The following is a 20,579-nucleotide window of genomic DNA, read 5'->3' as shown; positions in this document are numbered from 1 at the left end:
CATTATCACCTTTTTATAGCCATTTTCTACACTTGCCTGGATTACCTGTGATATGTGATGAGAGCTCCCCATGCTGCACAGTATCTTGCAGCCTGTCTTGTCAGGTTCTTATCCTTGAGGTCATTTCGAAGTTCCAACAACTTCTCCACATGTCATTCTTGGCCTAACCCAAGCTCATGCACTGAAGATTAGATAAGAAGATGAGTTTATGCAGTCAACTTTTATGCTGACTATTTTGTGGATATTTTGCTCAAGTTCCTATATCATGAGTAGGTTCTTTATTTAAATTTCCCAGGTTTAAGTAACAGACAAGGTAGAGTCTTTATAGGTAAAAAGGATTCCTCACAAAAGCCTAATACATTTCAGATATGACTGGAAAGTTACAAAGGAATTTTTTTAATAGGCAATTCTCAAATGAAAGTCAGGCGACATTATCATTATCTGTATATTTATAAGGTTGCGTATAAAAAAATCAAACTACATGTACAGTCTAATATTAAGCCAGAAGAATATGGTCAACATAAACTACTAATATGCCTGTGTGTATATATATATATATATATATATATATATATATATATATATATATATATATATATATATATATATATATATATATATATATATATATATATATATATATATATATATATATATGTGTGTGTGTATATATACAATGTGTGTATATATATATATATATATATATATATATATATATATATATATATATATATATATATATATATATATATATATATATATATATATATATATATATATATATATATATATATATATATATATATATATATATATATATATATATATATAAATATGTGTGTGTGTGTGTGTATAAAACACACCTATCATCATATAATGACTGCTGGCCAAGGCAAATCATCATATTGTTTGTTTCCCCAAAATAAAATAAACAAATTGTATCTCTTTTTTTATATAAATCTATTTGAAGCAGTGTATGAATTACATAAAAAAAAAAAAGTTGAAAATGCACTCATCAAAACAGGTTAGTGTCAACTGGTTTTCACTTTCCAAATACTCAACATCAACAGTAAGCAACTGAAACGGCAGGGAACTGAAGCCTATCAGTTGTGAAAATTATAACATTACAGTATCAAAACAAGCTACTGTTATGACCAACTCTGTACCTAGGTGACACAGCAGATTGAGAATGGGTTTCACAAGAGATGTAGCTCTATATGGTCTTATCAATATTGTTAGTATCCCAAAGTCTTGCTTCTAATTAACATCATTTCATATTACCTTTACTCATATTTTTCACTTGCAAATCTCTTTCCTGTCATAACACAGGGTGAACACATCCTTTTCATGTGTCGTAACTCATTCCCACAAATATAATACCTGTAAGTCTTGGTTTATAGTTATATGGTCTCTATTCAAATACTCCAGTCAAAATTCAAAATGTCTTCAGATACAAGCTGCTTCTGTAAAGATTTTGCCAATAATCCAAACAGGTTGCAGTACAGCATATGGGTCTTAATCAAATCTATATACAGTACAATATCTGCATTGAATAAGAGTGCATTTGATAATAAAACTTTTGTGTGTAATGCCATTAATAAAATTTAATACACCGTACACAGTAAACACTGAAAAATTAAATACTTTTATAAAGTACAGTATTCACGAACACTAGTAGGCATTACATTATGTATAAAGAATTGTGAAACAAAATTCCTCCCCAGTTTGTGATTTGCTACACATTTAAAAAAAATTAATTCAATGACATTTAGTTAAATATTTTCACATGTTCTATGAACTGGATTCTGTGTATTATTGGTAGGCAGGTAATTTTTTTGGAAAGAACATGTTATTAACAACATTATTCATAAGGATATTCATTCTCAGAGTAAAACAGAAAAAATTTCAAGTGAGGGTGATGATTGTTCTCACCAAGTTTGAAGACAAATAAGAAGTCCTAATAATAAGACTTGTAACTGTATAGTTATCTCCCTCAAACCATGAATAAAATTAACCAATGTTCAACTTACAGTATACCAATAACATAGTCTAAAGAATAGTATTTGGAAAGCATATAAAAGTCAAGTTCATAGAAACCATTCTACAGGCCTCACGGAATGCAACAGTGTTTTAACCCTACATCAGATGACAATGGTGTCCAATGCAGTACAGTATAGCAAATCAAATATTTCTGTTTATTGTCAGGCAAATTTTGTTTTATATACTGCATATTTTCCAAATTAATATTTTCTTAACCATTTAATAAATGACTGCACACAGTACATTCAGAAACTACTGTATGCACTTCCATATATACAGTACCTTGTACAGGTATACACTGTATATAAAATAAAAAAAAATTGCAGCCCACCACCATTTGAATAATTTGAGTATCTTTGTTTATATATATATATATATATATATATATATATATATATATATATATATATATATATATATATATATATATATATATATATATATATATATATATATATATATACTGTATATAATACAATACTGTATATACATCCTAAAACTCTGACTAGATACTGTATTAGTTCTAGAGTTAATGTGAAAGACATTGCCTGCCATATGCACAATATTACACCGGCAAAAAACATTTATTCACGCTCTTGCATATTATTTATAAAAATATCAAAGATAAATTCAAGCCATTGTTCAAACCAGTTGCTTCATGTTGTACAGACTTCTGTTTACGATATTTACTATCTTAATAAATCCATCTTTTGTTCAGCTTTAACCCTTCATTGAGTTAATTAAATTACTCTAAGTCAAACGAGTCCTAAAATCTTGGAAACATTAAACATCTGTTTGTAGTCCTGGCTTGGTACTCTCAAAAAACATATAAAACAGCCATATTTCCCATCATCCCAGCTGACTATGCTTATACTTGTCTCAGATAAACACAATGGAATAAAAAATGAAGACATGGGGTGACTTGAGTCAAAATGTTTTACAGGAAAACCCTTGAATAAGATGTTTCCTACTGTGCCTGAATCACAAATGATTATGGCATTAATGGATATTTTCACCTTGTTTCAAGCATACTGTTACCAATAATTTTTTTTTTATAAATCTAACAAATTTGCATTGGATATAATTTCAAATACATATTGTGTTAATACAACAGTCTAACATATTGTAACACAATGGGCCATCTCAAGTCAATACATATGACAAGGTATAACACTCTTAGCTCCCTTGTCAAAAAAACTGAATAAAGAAACAACCAGACTTAACAAATATTTTGAGAAGTTCAATATCACTTAATATGCTTGGACAGGTAATATGGTTGTACAGTAATTCCAATAACAGTACAGTACTGCAATTATATATATATACAGTATATATATATATATATATATATATATATATATATATATATATATATATATATATATATATATATATATATATATATATATATATATATATATATATATATATATATATATATATATATATATATATATATATATATATATATATATATATATATATATATATATATATATATATATATAAGTATACGTACTGTATTACTACTGTACTGTACTGTACTTAAAAAAAAATTATTGTTTTTCCAATCTGTTATGCCTATACATATTATCATCTTCACTATTTGGTTGTAAGTACATCTCCTTCACTTTATAATCTGTCTATAGACATGGAATCTAAGACAAATTAATAATCACTAGTAACAGAACTATGATCCTTTGACACAAGTCTTTGATCACAATGACAAAGTTGTGAGCCCCTTTTATGGTGATACAACAGCTTGTAATATTCATCATTACAAAATGTTTAACACTTCACAGGCAACATTCTCAAATCCAAAGCAATGAAATCTAAGAATCAACAGAGATGATGGTCTCAGGTTAAAAAGAGCTGAGGTTATTGTAAGGATATCATTGTTGTACAGTTGATTCAGATAGTAAGATCTTCCCAGTCCTCCATCTCCCTTGGTGTAAGTGTAACCCTCAGGTTGGTCACTGCTCTCAAGCCATCATGACTCTTTGCTGTGAGGGGGTTTTCACAAATATCAAAGTCTTCCAAAGTTTTGGCTCGCTGCACTTCCTCCACTTCAATGTCTGTATGGAAGAAATGGTGTGAGCAAAAATGAACTTCAAACCTTTTGAAAAATATTTAAAATGTTTATATTTTGTACTGTACACTGAACAATTGAGCGTAACAAAACAATTATATTTATGGCAGTGACAACCATATGCAGTACAGTATCATGGTTAGTGTAATTTTAGATGACCTTACTTCTGAATATTCATATACTGTACTGTACTGTAATAGTATTCCACATAAAAATAAACCTTCCAATGAACTTTCTCTCCATCACGTAAGAAATAACAAAGAATTGTGTTTGGTCTTACCCATAATATAATTGTTGTTGGCAAGAATGGTCTTGATCTTTGGCAGTCGGAAGATAACACTGGGAAGGTTGACATAGGAGTTATGGCTAAGGTCAAGACGCTGCAGCTCAACACAGTCTGCCAGTTCCTCGGGCAACTTAGACATCTTATTGTGGGACAAGTTCAGTTCTGTAGAAAGAAGTTCATTACAGTATAACAGTTACAGGATTGTAGAACTTGAATCTAATTAAAATAAAGAATTGCAACAATTACTTGTGATTGTACATTAAAGCAATTTTTTTTATTTATTTTTTATTTTTTACTCATTAGGCAAATTTTAACCTCGTTAGGTAAACTTTAATGCCCGTATTATTAAACAACATCTTCCCTCTCTGACGAAGAGTCTTCTTGATGGGATTGTTCTTTCAAGCGGTATTTTCAATTGCTCGAACCTCTTTCCCCTCGTATGGGACTAAGTAGGGTAGGTCTGGTAATACTGTCCACTTTGCTGATGCATTATGGGTTGTCTTACTCGTGTGTGTGTGTTTGTTTACTTCCGTTGGCACTAAAATTAAGAGTAAATGTACTGCACTCTCATCATGGAATTTTTTCCTTCCAATCATCAAGGGCAAGTCCTATATTGCAGAGAGAACACGATTTATTAATCCATTTGACTGGGGAGGAAAAGATTTTACAAAATAAAAATACTTGTAGAAAGCCTGTTAATTACAAACACAGGGGAAATAAAAATTTTCTAAAGTTTCCAGTGTCATTTTCAAATATAACTAATGTACAGTAATGCATAATATACTAATAGAAAATGGCTTTTAAGTGCTGATATGGCCTTATTATATTGTTATTGGTTAAAAATTGTGATTTTTCAGAGAAAACAAATTTCTAAAATCCGCAATTTCAATATGTTTTATAGTGAGACGGTCGTATTTATGGCAAATGTTTATAAAATTATTTATAAGTTAGATAAGTTAATCTAACCTAGCATAACATCACATGCCGTGGGCGAACTTATTATTACTGAGACGGGGAAGCTGCTATGAAGTCCTCTATATTAGCCAACAAACTGTTTCATATATGCTTGTCACATTATCATTAAATAATCAAACTCCATCTCCCAGTGATCTTCTTTTATTATGCACCTAATTCAGCTAAATGGAAGTTTACCAAAACGAAATACTGTAATTGGTGATGAAAAATTAGAGCCTGCAGTATTTCACATAATATATCATGATCCACTGTACCAAAGGTATTTTTGTATGTAATGTTACCATCCTTGTAACAATGCCCTCCCAGTGAAATTGCCTCTACCCATTTTAATATTTTTAGGCATAAACCTCCCCTGTTTACAGTACATTTTCCAGACAGAAACTCACTTAAAAAACTGCTAAAAAGTTGCACTAAGTAACTTAATATACTTACTTTATTAATCTATGCCGCGTAAAGTTTGGTGACGATTTTCTCCCAGTGAAATTTGACTTTATCCATTTTAATATTTCTTGGCAAGAATCTTGCCAGTTTATACTTTCCAGACAAAAACTCACTTATAAAACTGCTAAAAAGTTTAATAAATTACTTGAAATGTGCTTACTTGATTAGTACCAGCATTAGTTAGATTAGATGACTCCAGCAGCTTGCATTTGCCAATGACAGGAAACAGCTTTTGCAAATGTCATAATATGGGCCGTAAAACCAATAAAGTAAAAAGATAAAAAGTAAATAGATTTATAAAATTACCAATTCGTGTTTCTTTGTACATTACTCGTATTGACTTTAAATATTCAATAAAACTAACAAAATAATTATGAAGAGTGTGACGAAAAGCAGCTACTAGCTACCTCTTCAAATTTCAGTAATATTAGTTCGTTTTCCCGCCACCATACTCCTTCGTGCGCTGCTGTAAAAGGTCCTTTGCATTTAAAAATTTAGTTTTAGACACGAGGACCCTCTTCAAGGGAAAATATTGTTTAATAAAATGGGCGTAATTGTATTCCCTTGCAAATACGTCCTACGACCATCATGAAAAAAATTGGCACTGATGTAATGCCTTGATTTACCATCTTTTAAATCTTTTGGGACATTATATGTTTTAGCAAACCCTCAAAATTTTCACGAGATGTTTGATTTCTGATTATTTTGATGTGTTTTGTTCAGATCTGACCTTCGTTTCCATGGGAAATGCGTCGCTTTTGAAAACAACATGCAAGTCATCCTTGATCAAAAACAAATGTGAAATCTGAACAAAATACATCCATATACATCAGAAACCAAACATCTAGACTCCTAATTTTTAGGAAATAAACCTTCCTTAACCTAACCTCACCTAACCCCTGCGGGGAACCCTAACCCCAGCGGGGTAGGGTGGAGATTTATTGATATAATTTCTTAGGCATTCCTCACTTGTGCGATTTTTTTGAAAGAAACGTTTCAAAGAGGCTTCAAGGGTTGAGGAATGTATATATGAGGTAGAAATTGCCTAAAAGTAAGTGCTTCTATGCAATTTGAAGATGTACTAAACCGAATAATAACCGTCTTTTGTAGTTCACAAATTTTATTTATAGTATTATATTTTGTCATCATGTACATTACTCATTATATCAAAAAATATGAATTATTGGATGGAAACTTGTTCTTCAACAAAGAACCTGATTTCAATCTGATTCTGCTCCATTTATGGCCACTCTGATTATCTGATACCTGTTATGCTTTGACTAAGTACTTTCATCTTTACCACTGAATGGCTCGCTAGCCGCTTGGGCGATCAATCACATCTATGTTGGCAAGTACTGGCCTTGAAGGAGCTGACACTCGGTGCTGTCACAACACTCTCTGGCAGATTGTTCCAAATGTTCACAACTCTCACTCCAAAAAGTTACCCCTCACAGTTTTCTGGGCTTGCTGCTTCTTCAACCTTGAGCTGCGACCCCTTGTGGGGCGAGCGTCCGCCAGCTCCAGGTAAGGGCACTCGAATGAGTAGTGCCCTTTGAGATGTTTATACACCTCAATTAGGTCTCCCCTTGCTCGTCTGTAGTATAAGCTAGGCAATTTCAGGTGCTCTAATCTCTCAGGGTATAGCTGAGGTGCCATAGTGCAGGCACTGGTCTGGTGGCCCTCCTTTGGACATTTTCAATCAACTGACAGTCCCTAGCATATCTCAAGGACCAGACGGGGTGACAGTACTCCACACGGGGGTGCACTTCACTCTTGAAGATCGTTAAGAAGGACGGACCGTCTAGATATCTGAAAGACCTTATAAGACCTACTAATTTAGTTGCCTGATTTACCTTCTCGCAATGTCAACGTACACACCTATGTCCTTTTCACATTCAGTCTCAATTAATGCAGTTTCTTCGTCCTGTTCTGACATATATGTCTACTTACCGTTGGTATGTCCCAAGTACAGCTTTTTACACTCCGTGACACTGAATCTTAGCAGCCATTTCTTCGACCATTCTTGAAGCTCTCAGAGGTCCTTCTGCAGCTCCTCACAGTCTTGGTTCTTAATTTCCTGAAATAACTCGATGTCGTCCGCAAACATTTGTATGGAGGAATGTACAGCGTCAGGCATGTCATTTATGAAGCAAACAAACAACAACGGGGGGCCAATACACTGCCCTGTAATATCCCGCTTGTGACGGGTACACATAATGATTTCGTGCCATTAATCACCACACACTGCTTGCGGTCATGGAGAAAGTCTCCGTTCCACGCTAAGACATTTCTCCGAATCCTGTACCTTTCCAGTTTAATTTTCAGCCTTTCATGGGATACACTGTCAAAAGCCTTGGCAAAATCAGGTAAATATTGTTGATATTACCACGCTGTTCCAGAATTTGGGTCCAAATATCCAGAACCTTGAGTAATTGTGTTAAGCAGGAGCGCCCCGGCATAAAACTATGTTGGTAATCCTTTACAAGGTTGTTTCATAGTAGATGTTCCATCATGGCATCTATTATAATGCTCTCAAGTACTTTACATACTATGCTGGTTAGGCTCACCAGTCTATAGTTATTCATGGAGTGATGATTGCCTTTCTTGAAGATAGGACTCACATAAGCTATTTTCCAATCACTGGGGACCTTTTGCTCATTCAGGCATTTACAGAACAGGATCTTCAGGGGCTCAGCAAGCTCATAGCACAAGTCTCTTAGCACTCTGGGATTGACCTTGTCAGGGTCGGGACTCTTATTAACCTTTAGCTTTGACAGTCTATTTCTTATAACCTCTTCTGTGAACATAATGTGGGTCAGTGCTGTGTCGCACCGTCTGTCCTCAAAAGCAGGAAGATTAATCGTATCCTCTCTTGTGAACACTGAGGAAAAGAAGCTGTTCAATGCCTCAGCTTTGTCCTGGTCAGAATCTGCGTAACTACCATCTTTAAGCCTAAGGTCTGTTACTCCTACTCGCCTTTTTAATTGTTGGAACAGAAAATTATCTCTCATAGTTTCTACAAAAAGAGTAGCGGGGCTATTTAAGTCATTTGACGTGAACTCATTTCTCCAGTCGATGTCGCCATAGTTAAAGTCCCCCATGATAAGGAGGTGGCTAGGGTTGACCTCGCTACCTTGTCTATTAAGGTTCTTAAGTTCCTTTGGTTTGGTAAGCCACAGTTTGGGGATCTGTAGATACACCCAACAATAATTTAATTTTACACCATTTGAATTCTTCAAAAACATCCTCTCCCTGTACCTTCACCTGGCTGATTCTAAGGTCTTGGTTAGCATTGATAACCACACCCCTCTTGAAAGTTTCTTGAGAAAGGTTTGTAAATAAGTCATATCCGTCGATACTGAACTCACATTCCTCTGGGTCGATTCTCCTGTTGTTGTACAACAGTTCTACAACTCCTACTATATCGGGTTGGTGTACCTTCGGTAGTGTTTCAAACCCCTCTCTTTTTATCAAGGAACGTGTCATTATTAGGGTACTGTACATGATATTCAAGCAGGAATTTGTTTTCTGTAACGTCTCTGCTTTTGGTAGTAACCCCGGCCCCCGTCCATTCTCAACAGCTGCAGCATTTGCTAAATACTCTGTATTTTGCAGGGTGTGGTTAGAAATGTCATTGTATACACAGTGCTCGCCTCCTCCTGGGTGGGAGGTAGAGCTGGTGGAGGGTGTACCCCTGCCCCCTGGCTCTGTGTTGGAGTTCTTGCTTCCACTACCCTCCCCCTGGATATAACCCATGTACACCCGTCCCCATTCCTCCCTCCTCTGCTTCAAGCCCTGCAGGAGCTTCCTGTGCTGTTCCCTCTGCATTACCATGCAATCTGGGTGAATGAAAACATTCCGAAATGCCTCGCTCCTTGCTAAGTTTTTTGCCTATCAAATAACTTCCCATTTCTTCTCCTCACTCACTTGTGTGATCCTGAGGGGGCGAGGCTTGTCCTCCTGCTTTTGTCCCAGCCTCCTCACATCCTGAGGGGGGGGGGGGGATGGCATATTCAGAACCTCTGTACAAATATTCTCAAACTATAATTTATCGTGTGTTTTCCTACTCTCAGCTTCCTCCGACTGGCTCTCAGGGGCTCCATAAACTATTACGTTGTTCCTGCGCTCGAAACGTTCCCGTTGTTCCTCCCCTCCCCTAACAGTAGGTCTGCTAGTTGCCATCTCTTCGACACACTTCTTCAGAGTCCCTAGTTCCTGTAGAACTTGTTTGGATCCTGCATTACTCTCCGCCACCTTCCGTGGCCCTGATAAGGCCTGAGCATAACTCCTCTTCACTACCACCTCCATTCTACTGGGTACATCCTCAGTCTTAGCAAGGATCTCCTTCCCAACTTGTTCTAGTTTGGCAACCAGCAAGGATCCAGCTTCATCTATTTTCGTCCCTAGGAAACTCGTTCCCCTATGGCTTGCAATAGCCTCTTTCACCTTGACTATGAAGTCAGGGCAATACCACCAACAGCCTTCATGCCTTACCGCAATACCGCATTCTGTAACGTTCTAAACGCATGCCAATTAATCAGCCGCATATAGCATTGTATTGTTTCTGTTTCTAGAAATGTGAATAAATTCGCCAAACAAGATTTTCTCTCTATAGTCGTCAGCACACTGGGTACTTTCCTCCAAACATGTTTGGCAAACACGGTCCGGCCAGCAAAACAAAGAGAAGTTTTGCATCGCACTGGGGCGTTTTGTTGGTGCGCCTTCCCAACACAACAACAAGGTGTCTCCCCGAAGGCTGCGTCAACCTCAACCTCTCCCTCAGCCTACAGAGCCACATCCCTCTGCATCCCCTCTGTCTCCAGCAACGCCTTCTTCAACAACACCTGCCCCTGCCTGGCCTCACATGGCTGCAACACAGCAGTCCCGGCCGTCTCCTAACTCAACTACCACTAGGTCTCCTCTTTGTCTCTACTCTGACGCTGTCAGGCCCAGTGCTCCCACCGGTGCCCCCCCACAACCCCCCTCCGGTGACACGACACAGATCATATCCCTCTTACACGAATTTACCAACTGTATTGAAAGACTCTTTCATACACTCTGTACCGCCATCTCCAACCTACACAGACTACCCCTGCCTCCAGCTGCTACCTAGTCACCCCCTTCTTCTGGTCTGACACAACCTGGTAGCCCCCTGTGTGCCCCTCATGCTCACGGCCTACTCCACCACGGCCTGGCACCACTGCTGGCGTCCACGCTACCGAGCCTGCCCCATGCCCGGCTGCCCCTGTCCACCCACAGTGCGCTCATGGACCCGAGGACACCACCCCCGGCTCCCCGTCCCCCACCGGCATACTGGCACCTGGGGCCCATCCACTCCAGTTCTCCACATCAATTGACCACCATGCAGACATGCTAGTGGGCTACGTATCTACGCCAAGAAGGACGTCCCCTACCAACCTCTCGACGTCCCCCTTGAAGCCGACACTACCGACGTACACGCCATCACAATCACACTAAAAGGTATGTCCCTCAATATTGTCAATGCCTATGGCCTGGCACTTGACATTATTAGGGACCTGCCACGCTTTGCCATAAACAGATAAATTGTACTGGGAATTTTCCCCCCACACACTCATCATTCTGTCACTTTATGTAACTTGCTAACAAAACCTATGACCCTTGAGGCTTTTACGCCCTTAATGCATGAGTCATAAAGGTAAGCATGAACTCCACATGCTTCCCAGATGGGCGCTGTAAACGCTTCTGCGCTTCACCTTACACAGGATGTAAGGGGGTGCCCAATAAACTAGCCCCTTCAGGGGCAATCTAAATCTACTCGAGACGAGGATCCCGTTATTACAGGCTTTGCAGGTTTGTGCTACAGTTCTTCAATTGCTGAAGCAAGTGAGGCGTCTGCAAAAGCTAAAAAAAGACACTGGATGCGTCGTTAAGTTTCTTTTTAAAGTGGCGGCCGCTGGCTGGTCAAATAAGACCCTGAATAATGATTTAATACTAAAGAAGTTTTAAAGTAACAAATAAATAGATAAATGTCACCGTTTGTTATATTTTAAATTATTATTGCTTCATAATTTATTTAAAATTTTACCTGAAATTATATGAAGCTCATTTGACAACTAATTCGGCCAACAAAGATCCCCCCCGTTGTCTATTTCTCCCAACAGCAGAAATCCTGGGGGTTGCTGGGCCTTCAGGCCAACGGCCAGCAAAACGGGCAATATGTTTGGAGGAAAGTGCCCGTGTGCAGCTGCCGCCTTAAAAGCCAGACTGTGATGTGTTAACGAGACAGCTATTTGGTGTTGGATGGTGACAGTACGTCAGTACCCCACAAAATGTTATCAAAATTTGCATATTTGAGTTTAAGGTGATGGGCTTATTATTTTTTGCTAAATATGTACTGAGAAATCTGAACGTGTTAATAAAACATTATACTGAAAATCGCATAGGCCTTCTAAATAATATTGCTGTTCTAAAAATAAATGAAATTACGGAAATTAATTATCCCTTACACAACAATAAATTGGGCGTAATTAATGAACTAAAAACAAACAACACTATAACAAAGGGCCAGTAGCTTTGCGAGTGTTAATAGCCAGGACCAGCCGTTAGCTGTCTTCCTATTCAAGGTTGCGTACTTATCGCTTCACAATCAGGAGTAATTTTTCCCAGGACAAACGACGCCCTCAATGAAAACCCACACATTACCAGAAAAAAATAATAAACATCCAAGAACTACGACTACATACCATCGAGTGTTTTTCCAATGTCATTTAGCCTCCACAACTTCAAAATATCCCCTTTAAATATCCTCGACCGCATTGGTAAATAAATTTGATGACAATTGTCTGATGTCTCTCTTTGCCTTTATTTGTTAAAACAACCAATAAAATTTTTATCACTTACGTATCACCAAATTTTTCAAGCGTTGACTTGATCAGTTCGGACGTATATTTACAAAACAACAGTAAAGTATAATTATGAAAGATTCACTAGCTCCACAATCTTAACCAAGACATAACTTATTTTTATATAGTACGCTTCGGCAAGATTTGAAATCCGTAAGTTGTGTCTTGTTTACCCTGCGCTAAAAACAAGGACACGGAACTAGGCACCTCCCCCATCCCATGGGAGCATTACCCCAAAGAACAATCCTTGACAACCTGCCCTTACGGCTTACTCGCTCCTTTGATTCGAAGTGTCTATCAATTTGAGCAACAATAATTTCGTTACGCTGCCCTTATTTACAGTGGATCATCTACATATATCTAAAGTACAGCATGTGCTGTACTGTGTTAAATTTCAATTTAAAGCTTAAATTGGTACTTCGTCCTTAAAGGATAACTGCATAGGCTGACAATACAAAATAAAATAAAAATTATAATGGCCGTATTGCATGAATGGTCAGAATTTCGTTAACCAACTTGGGGCAGGTGGGACGAACAAGATGAGACGGGAGGGGGGCGACGTAGTGCGGGGAGGTTTGGCAACAGTAACAATAACCGGGAAGACAAGACATCAAACCAAGTGGATATGGTACCGACAGCCCCTGTGCAGTTATGCCCATATTAATACACCTTGTGATTTTTAAACACGTAAATGATACAAAAAAAAAAAAAAACACGAGTCGCATTGAATACCTAGTAATGGTGGGATATCACAGTTGCCCAACAGTGTTTAACGCCAAACATCTTAGACTTGCAATTATGTGCCAATATTCAGCACTGCGACGTAACCACACATGTATGCAAAGTTAGAAGAAAAGGAGTTTGAATTCAAACATATTCATGGTATTCTAAGGTCAGAATTTATAGTATCAACCCATTCACTTTTCATTCAACCAATTACCATAAAAAATATAACATTACTACATCATATGAAGCAGCGGCATCATACCCCTCCCCCATTCATATGTTGGACCATCAATAGACAGTAAAACTTGGGCGCGTAAAGAGCCTTCAACATGATGTCAACTGGTATCTGATGACGTGCACGTCAAATGCTACTGTGAGGTTGACCAACCTTAACTTATAACGGTGTCTCTCTCAAGTTTAGTAATTACAATAAACGTTATAATCTTGGAATTTAATTCTGTGGATCCTCAACTCTGCTACCCGACTTTCGTATACCAACAATGACGTATTTGAGTTACGATGTTGGTCAAAGAAATGCATGTACAGCAAACGACTTAACTAACAATACTAAGTTATATATATATAAAAAAATATATATATATATATATATATATATATATATATATATATATATATATATATATATATATATATATATATATATATGTGTGTGTGTGTGTGTGTGTGTGTGTGTGTGTTTTAAGGCAAAGAAAGATAGGCTTGTTTTATCCTCCATTTCTACGCATCCAAGGAGTGTGGCGGTCGAAAGGATACACCACACCACTCGCCTCCATTTAATAGATTTAGGTGAAGTATTACAGCGGCATATACGGCATCATCGGCATGTCACAATAATATTATAAAATTATGTGATAAATAATAACAGGAAACATAAATTTCTATTAACGTACAAAATAAATCCTCAAAATGTGTTACAATATTATAATTTATGCAAGCGATAATGTCAGTCAATCAGTGATCACTCAGGTACAATTTTACGGTCCGATTAATTTAACATTACCCTCACAGTCTGTAACGCCGTCTAACAATATCGTTGTATAAAACAATTGTACAATTGTTTATAAGTACATAATATTGCAAAAATGCATATTTCCAATGTAAAATCCGAATAAAAGATGTGCCGACTGTAAGTGATCCTGCGTTGGCGATGGCGTTCGTTCGCCCCCATCATGTTTACTGGTATGGCGATTCATCAACAAAAAAGTTTGAACTTTATGGGAATAGCGGATGTCTTCTACTATGTCTAAACTTAATGACTTGCTCCGTAATTAGTGACACTAAATTGGAGTGAACTTCCTTACTCTCCTGAAAATAGCAAAGGCCTCGTTGCTCCCACATCATGTGTTCAAATAAATAGCACACCGATATACAATTCCCAACAATTGATAATAATGTAAATAAACAGCAGTAAATTGTTGACTTCTGGGTATGTAGTTCATTGCCTGTGGTCAACAACAGGGGGCGGATACATATTGCGCAGATATTGACGCCGTTGGGTGGCACCCACCCCACGTGGTTGTGTTGTGAACGCCAGACTCCACGTGCTGGGTTTCCCCCTACTCTTTGTTTCATTTTTTCGAGCCTTTTCTAACGTCTGCAGGTCACTGTGTCACCCACAACATTCTCTTTATACCTTCAATGGTCTCTTAATGTACTTATTTGTATTGAGATAAAGAGCTAAATGAGTATAGAAAGCGGAGGTGCACTTGTGGCGTTATAACATTACTTTTTTGTTAGTCCTTGGCGAGGGAAGGGGTACTGGGCACGGTGCCATGGTGGGCTCTCCAGGTGAATCAACGGGCTTCCCGCGTCCCTCCCCACCCTACCCCATCCCCTTTCCCCTGCCCCACCCTAAATCAGCCTCTCACCACCCATTCTTCCGAAACCCACCCTACAATATTTTCAATAACCTTTTCTTACTCTCACTTAACTTTCATCAACTATTTTTTACTCCGGTAAAATATCTCTCGCCTTTCTTTACTTTCTCCCCACCCTTGCATATCTCCCCAACCTTTCCTCCTCCCCACCGTAACATAGCTCCTCCACTTTTCCTTCATCCCCACCCTAACATACATCCTCCACCTCTTCTACTTACTTTCCTTAACATACTTCCCCCACCTCTTTTTCGTCCCAATCCTCTTTTATTTGTACGATGGAATGGTGTGGTCAACGATACCCTAGGCAACGATGATGTGCTCAGAAAGGTTATGCTTCGGGATACGATTGTCGTGCTTGGATATACTTTGGCCAATGACGTGTTGTCCAAAATCCTCTGACTTCGTATCCTATGGTCGGGAATTCTATGCCCTAGATTCTTGTGGCGTTCAACGGTTCTGCGAGAGCCGCCGAGAGGAGGTCAGGCGCTCGGTCATGAAAATCAAGACTGGAGCAGAACTTAGGAGCGCAGCAACAGACCCTTCGGGTTCACCCATCTCAGAAATTCACCCGCTGCGTCACACCCTCACGCCCACTACTACTACTACTACACCCAATACACACAGTGTTTACATGCCACACCCCCTTCACAATACATACACCCAATACATTACCGTGACATCCCCCAAACTATTTACAACCCACGCACCCAAAACACACACACTGATCTTACATCCCCAAGCCCCCTTCACAACACATGGACCCCACACACTGCAACTACCACTACTACCCTACACCACTGAAGTTCCAGTTATCAGTGACTAGAGGTGCCGTCGGTGGGGGTGGATGTGGTGGGCAGGGGGATACTAGCCCAGTGGTGCACCAACCCGGACACTACACTATAAGTGGGTGGCGGCGCTCTGACTCACGGGGTCCCTTTGTTCCCTGGGCAGGTGCCGCCCACCTAGCTTGCAATCCCCCACCTACACTCTACCACCTAGCCCTGTACACCTCCACCTAGCCTGCAAACCCCCACCTTGACTCTACCACCTAGCCTGTATATCCCCACGTACACTATACCACCTCGCCAGTCCACACTCTACCACCACAACACACTATGCTTTGGTTCAAATCATCATAATCTAGAACTTCTGTGGATTTCTCCCACTTCTTTTAAGATTACCATGGCGTTTCAAACGTATACAACACACACACACACACACACACACACACACACACACACACACACACACTGGGATGCTTGTGTCAGGGAGGGAGCAGGGTGGCTGGGATTGGGCGGGTATAGGCCAACGCTCCCACAACTCGCCCGATTCATGGTTGCAGGTGGCTCTAACGTCTCTTGGTGCGCCCGGCCAAATCCCATGTCAGGAACAGGGTATGGTGGTGCGCGTCAAGGTAAAATAGTAGGTGGTGTGGTTAAGCGGCTGGGGCAAGTTGGGTTGATATTGGTGGTGATGAGAAGTAGGAAGGTGTTGAGCGCGTACACTGGTAGATATGATGGTAGAATGCTTGGTATTGTGTATTTGGTGGAAGGAGGGAGGGGAAGGTTCGTGGTAAAGATGGTGTTAGTGTAAAGCGATGGTGGTGGTGGTGGTGGTAGAGTGCGTGACTTTGAGTGTGTAGGGGGAGGGAAGGAGGCAGGGGCTAGGTACATGGTAACGATGGAAATCATGTGCGGTACTTAGGATAAAAAATAAAAGTTGAAGTTCGGACGCTGGTGAGATAGAAACGTGGCGGAATGACCGTACTGTGACACCAAGGACTCCCAAGAATAATAATAAGAGTCAAAAACCAACACCACCCGGTGAAGTGTTTCCTACGGTGTTGGTGGGTGACACAGCACACTGCTCTACATCACGAACCTGACGGCCCTGGTGTGGTGATGGTGATGTTGGCCCTGATGGTGGACACGTGATGATGATGGTGAAGATTTGGGAAAATTGGCTGAGGGTGATGTATGCCATTTCTTCGATACGTGATAATGACAACGATTTACGGCCATGATTAACAACAGGTGATGCTGATAATGAAATATATGTGAAAATGCACAGGTGATAATGATGGCTTTCATTCACGAGTACTGGCTGATGGTGATGACACTGGCTGCTTTAAGAATGGCAGTCACAACAATCGGCAATGAAGAACGAGTGATTCCTTTGACAAATTTTACATCGATTCGAGTAGCTAACAACAGTTTAGCTTAAGAACAACGGTGGTGAAGATATGGATAGTGGAGACAGACTGGGTGAGACAAGTAGTGGGGTGATAGAGGGACGGGTGGTGGGGTGAGAGAGGGACGGGTGGTGGGGTGAGAGAGGGACGGGTGGTGGGGTGAGAGAGGGACGGGTGGTGGGGTGGTGGGGTGAGAGGACGGGTGGTGGGGTAGAGTTGAGAGGGACGGGTGGTGGGGTGAGAGGGACGGGTGGTGGGGTGAGAGGGACGGGTGGTGGGGTGAGAGAGGGACAGGGGTGGTGTGGTGAGAGGGACGGTGGTGGGGTGTGAGAGGGACGGTGGTGGGGTGTGAGAGGGACAGGTGGTGGGGTGAGAGAGGGACAGGTGGTGGGGTGAGAGAGGGACAGGTGGTGGGGTGTGAGAGGGACGGGTGGTGGGGTGAGAGGGACGGGTGGTGGAGAGGGACAGGTGGTGGGGTGTGAGAGAGAGGGACGGGTGGTGGGGTGTGTGGAGAGGGACAGGTGGTGGGGTGTGGTGGTTGGTGGAGAGGGACGGGTGGTGGGGTGAGGGAGGGACGGGTGGTGGGGTGAGAGGGACGGGTGGTGGGGTGTGAGAGGGACGGGTGGTGGGGTGAGAGAGGGACGGGTGGTGGGGTGTGGGGAGGGACGGGTGGTGGGGTGAGAGAGGGACGGGTGGTGGGGTGAGAGAGGGACGGGTGGTGGGGTGTGAGAGGGACGGTGGTGGGGTGAGAGAGGGACGATGGTGGGGAGAGGACAGGTGGTGCGGTGAGAGGGGGTCGGCCGGGCAGCGGAATGTCACCAGCCAGCACCGTTGCTCACGTCAACAAGGCTGCCCCTTGACAAAATTTTCTACCACGAAGGCATAGCCAATAAATCCCTGGTCAAATCAATGGTATTTATGGATGAATCTGAAAGGAATGTGGCCACTCGGTAAGGAGAATTTACAGCTGGAGTGAATTTATTAGCTATCCACTTGATCTCGTATTTTTTAATGTGTACTGCCGCACTACCTATAGCTTCGCACCGACGAGGAGGAACTTTTCTCTTGCCTGTGATTAGGTAGAACCTGTTTGTCATCCTCAGAAAATAACTTAGGGGCAAACATAAAGACTTGGCGGCTGTTACCTAATAATTTCAGAGATAACTTCGTAATTTAACAGCAATATGGCAGGACTCGAGAGCAAACGTACTGTAACAGTGACATGATTGAACTTGAATAATTCTGAGATATAATAATGAGACAAAACTTGATAGTCAACAAGACAGGTGAGCAGTGGTAAGGTAGATCTTGCATAGAACTTAAGTGGTAAGTCAGTACTAAGGGACCTTACCAATAACAATACAAGATTTGAGGGAAACTTACCTGTTATGAGACAAAACTTGAGTGCGAACTTGGGAGGGATCTTGGAGAGGAGGTTACCAGAGAGGTTGCAGGTAGTGAGGGGGGTGTTTCTCATGAGGTGGAAGACGGCGTCCGGCAACTGGCACAGCTGGCACTCGCTCAGGTCTGTGACCACAAATACACACTGGTTATAATTTGGTACACCAGGGTTCACGTTATATATATATATATATATATATATATATATATATATATATATATATATATATATATATATTATATATATATAAATAAGGTTTTAAAGTTATATTTTATACGGCGAATCACTAATAATAATGCATGTGCATTAATTAATCCACTAACGTATAGGACAGTGAACGTATTTCACGTAGACATATATTTTTCTTATATTGTCATTTATCAATTAAATTTTCCTCTTCGAATTACTATAACTAAACACGTGTTTCAGTGTGTGCCTGACAGTGCCAAAACACACAGCAGTTATGTTGGCAGTTTAAGTGCTGTGGCTTTCCCAGACCCGTGATTCCCAGGGCTGCCCACCTACCGTATATTTTATTTTGAAGCATTACCCAGCACAGTACGCTTGAAATTCCCAAGAAATTTTTAAACTGAAACTAAAGAATAGTTTTATCTTAGCCAAAATTTAGTTCACATTTTCTCTTCATAAATATTTTTTTTTTTCATTTTTACATTTCCTGAAAAGAAGTTTTTCATATTCTTGTTGTGGAGAAACTATTCCGTGTTTCAGTGTTGGTCAACAAAATTTAGTTAAGTGCCTCCAAAGATTAATATACTGTATCTCGAATTCTCTATTAATCAAATACACCAGTTTCCAATCACCCAAACGAAACCCGGAGTTGGATAAAAACAAATTTAAATATCCAATAGTTCACAATCCATTTCTCTTCCAAGGTGATGGCGTTCCAGTTGATGAAGATTAAAAGATGCAGTAGCACATGAGGAATATCTCGGCATCATTATTAAATCGAAACAATGAGTCTGTTCAAGTTCCGGTGTTGCAGGATCAATAATAACCCAGCTCAGTCTCAAACCGCTATTCAGTGATTGTTATCATTTCCTGCAACAACTGTAGGCTACGAAGAGGGGTTATCCGTCCTTCCTGTCATGAAGGTGAAGTCGAGGAATAGGTTGAATGAAGAGCATCACCTGCTGTTTTGTCTCGCTGTGATTCACCCATAAATTGGTCCTCAGGTGTCCCCAAAGCAAGTCCAACTATATCAGCAGTCTTCTTGCGTCTTTGCAATCTCTCATTAAATAACACAGAGCAAGGAAAAGCTCCCGGTCAGTCAAAATTGCCAAACGGGGACCCAAGACAAAAGAGGTAACAGGGATGGTCGTTCTAATCCCAGATAGTACTCGTGTGTATGTGTAGAGAAAAAACTAACCTAACCTAACATACTTTAGTCATTCGCTCAGTCAAAAGGTTGAAATAATATGAAGTGGTATTTTTCAAGAGGATGCGTTTACCAACAAGGTTATTTATAAATATCAGTAGACAGGCCTCACAATGGTCCAGAGCGGTGAGGATATACGTGTAAGGAGGCGGATTTTACAGTTAACCAATCACATACCAGTTAAAGAATTAGCCAATGAAATGTATAGTATGAAAGACTCGATAACTTGATCCCACCGGAAAAGCGTCCAG

The 20,579-nt window shown here is 40.0% G+C and overlaps 1 protein-coding gene across 4 annotated transcripts in view; it reads right to left on the bottom strand.

The window, feature by feature from the left end:
• Window positions 1-3,546: 3,546 nt before the first annotated feature.
• Window positions 3,547-20,579, bottom strand: part of LOC121867335 (leucine-rich repeat protein soc-2 homolog) — a 46,981-nt gene continuing 29,948 nt past the window's right edge. For all 4 annotated transcript variants that reach the window (XM_042367257.1, XM_042367259.1, XM_042367260.1 and 1 more), the window contains exons 2-4: window positions 18,914-19,057; window positions 4,410-4,577; window positions 3,547-4,115 (exon numbers count right to left, since the gene is read on the bottom strand). In XM_042367257.1, coding sequence (XP_042223191.1) covers window positions 3,952-4,115; window positions 4,410-4,577; window positions 18,914-19,057 — 476 coding nt within the window. In that variant the 3' untranslated portion in view covers window positions 3,547-3,951. The remainder of the gene's footprint in view (window positions 4,116-4,409; window positions 4,578-18,913; window positions 19,058-20,579) is intronic.

Source organism: Homarus americanus, unplaced genomic scaffold (genome assembly GCF_018991925.1).
Source record: "Homarus americanus isolate GMGI-L3 unplaced genomic scaffold, GMGI_Hamer_2.0 scaffold6317, whole genome shotgun sequence".
NCBI lineage: Eukaryota > Metazoa > Arthropoda > Malacostraca > Decapoda > Nephropidae > Homarus > Homarus americanus.
Note: the sequence above shows the minus strand (reverse complement) of the source record. Positions and strands in the feature narration are given on the sequence as shown.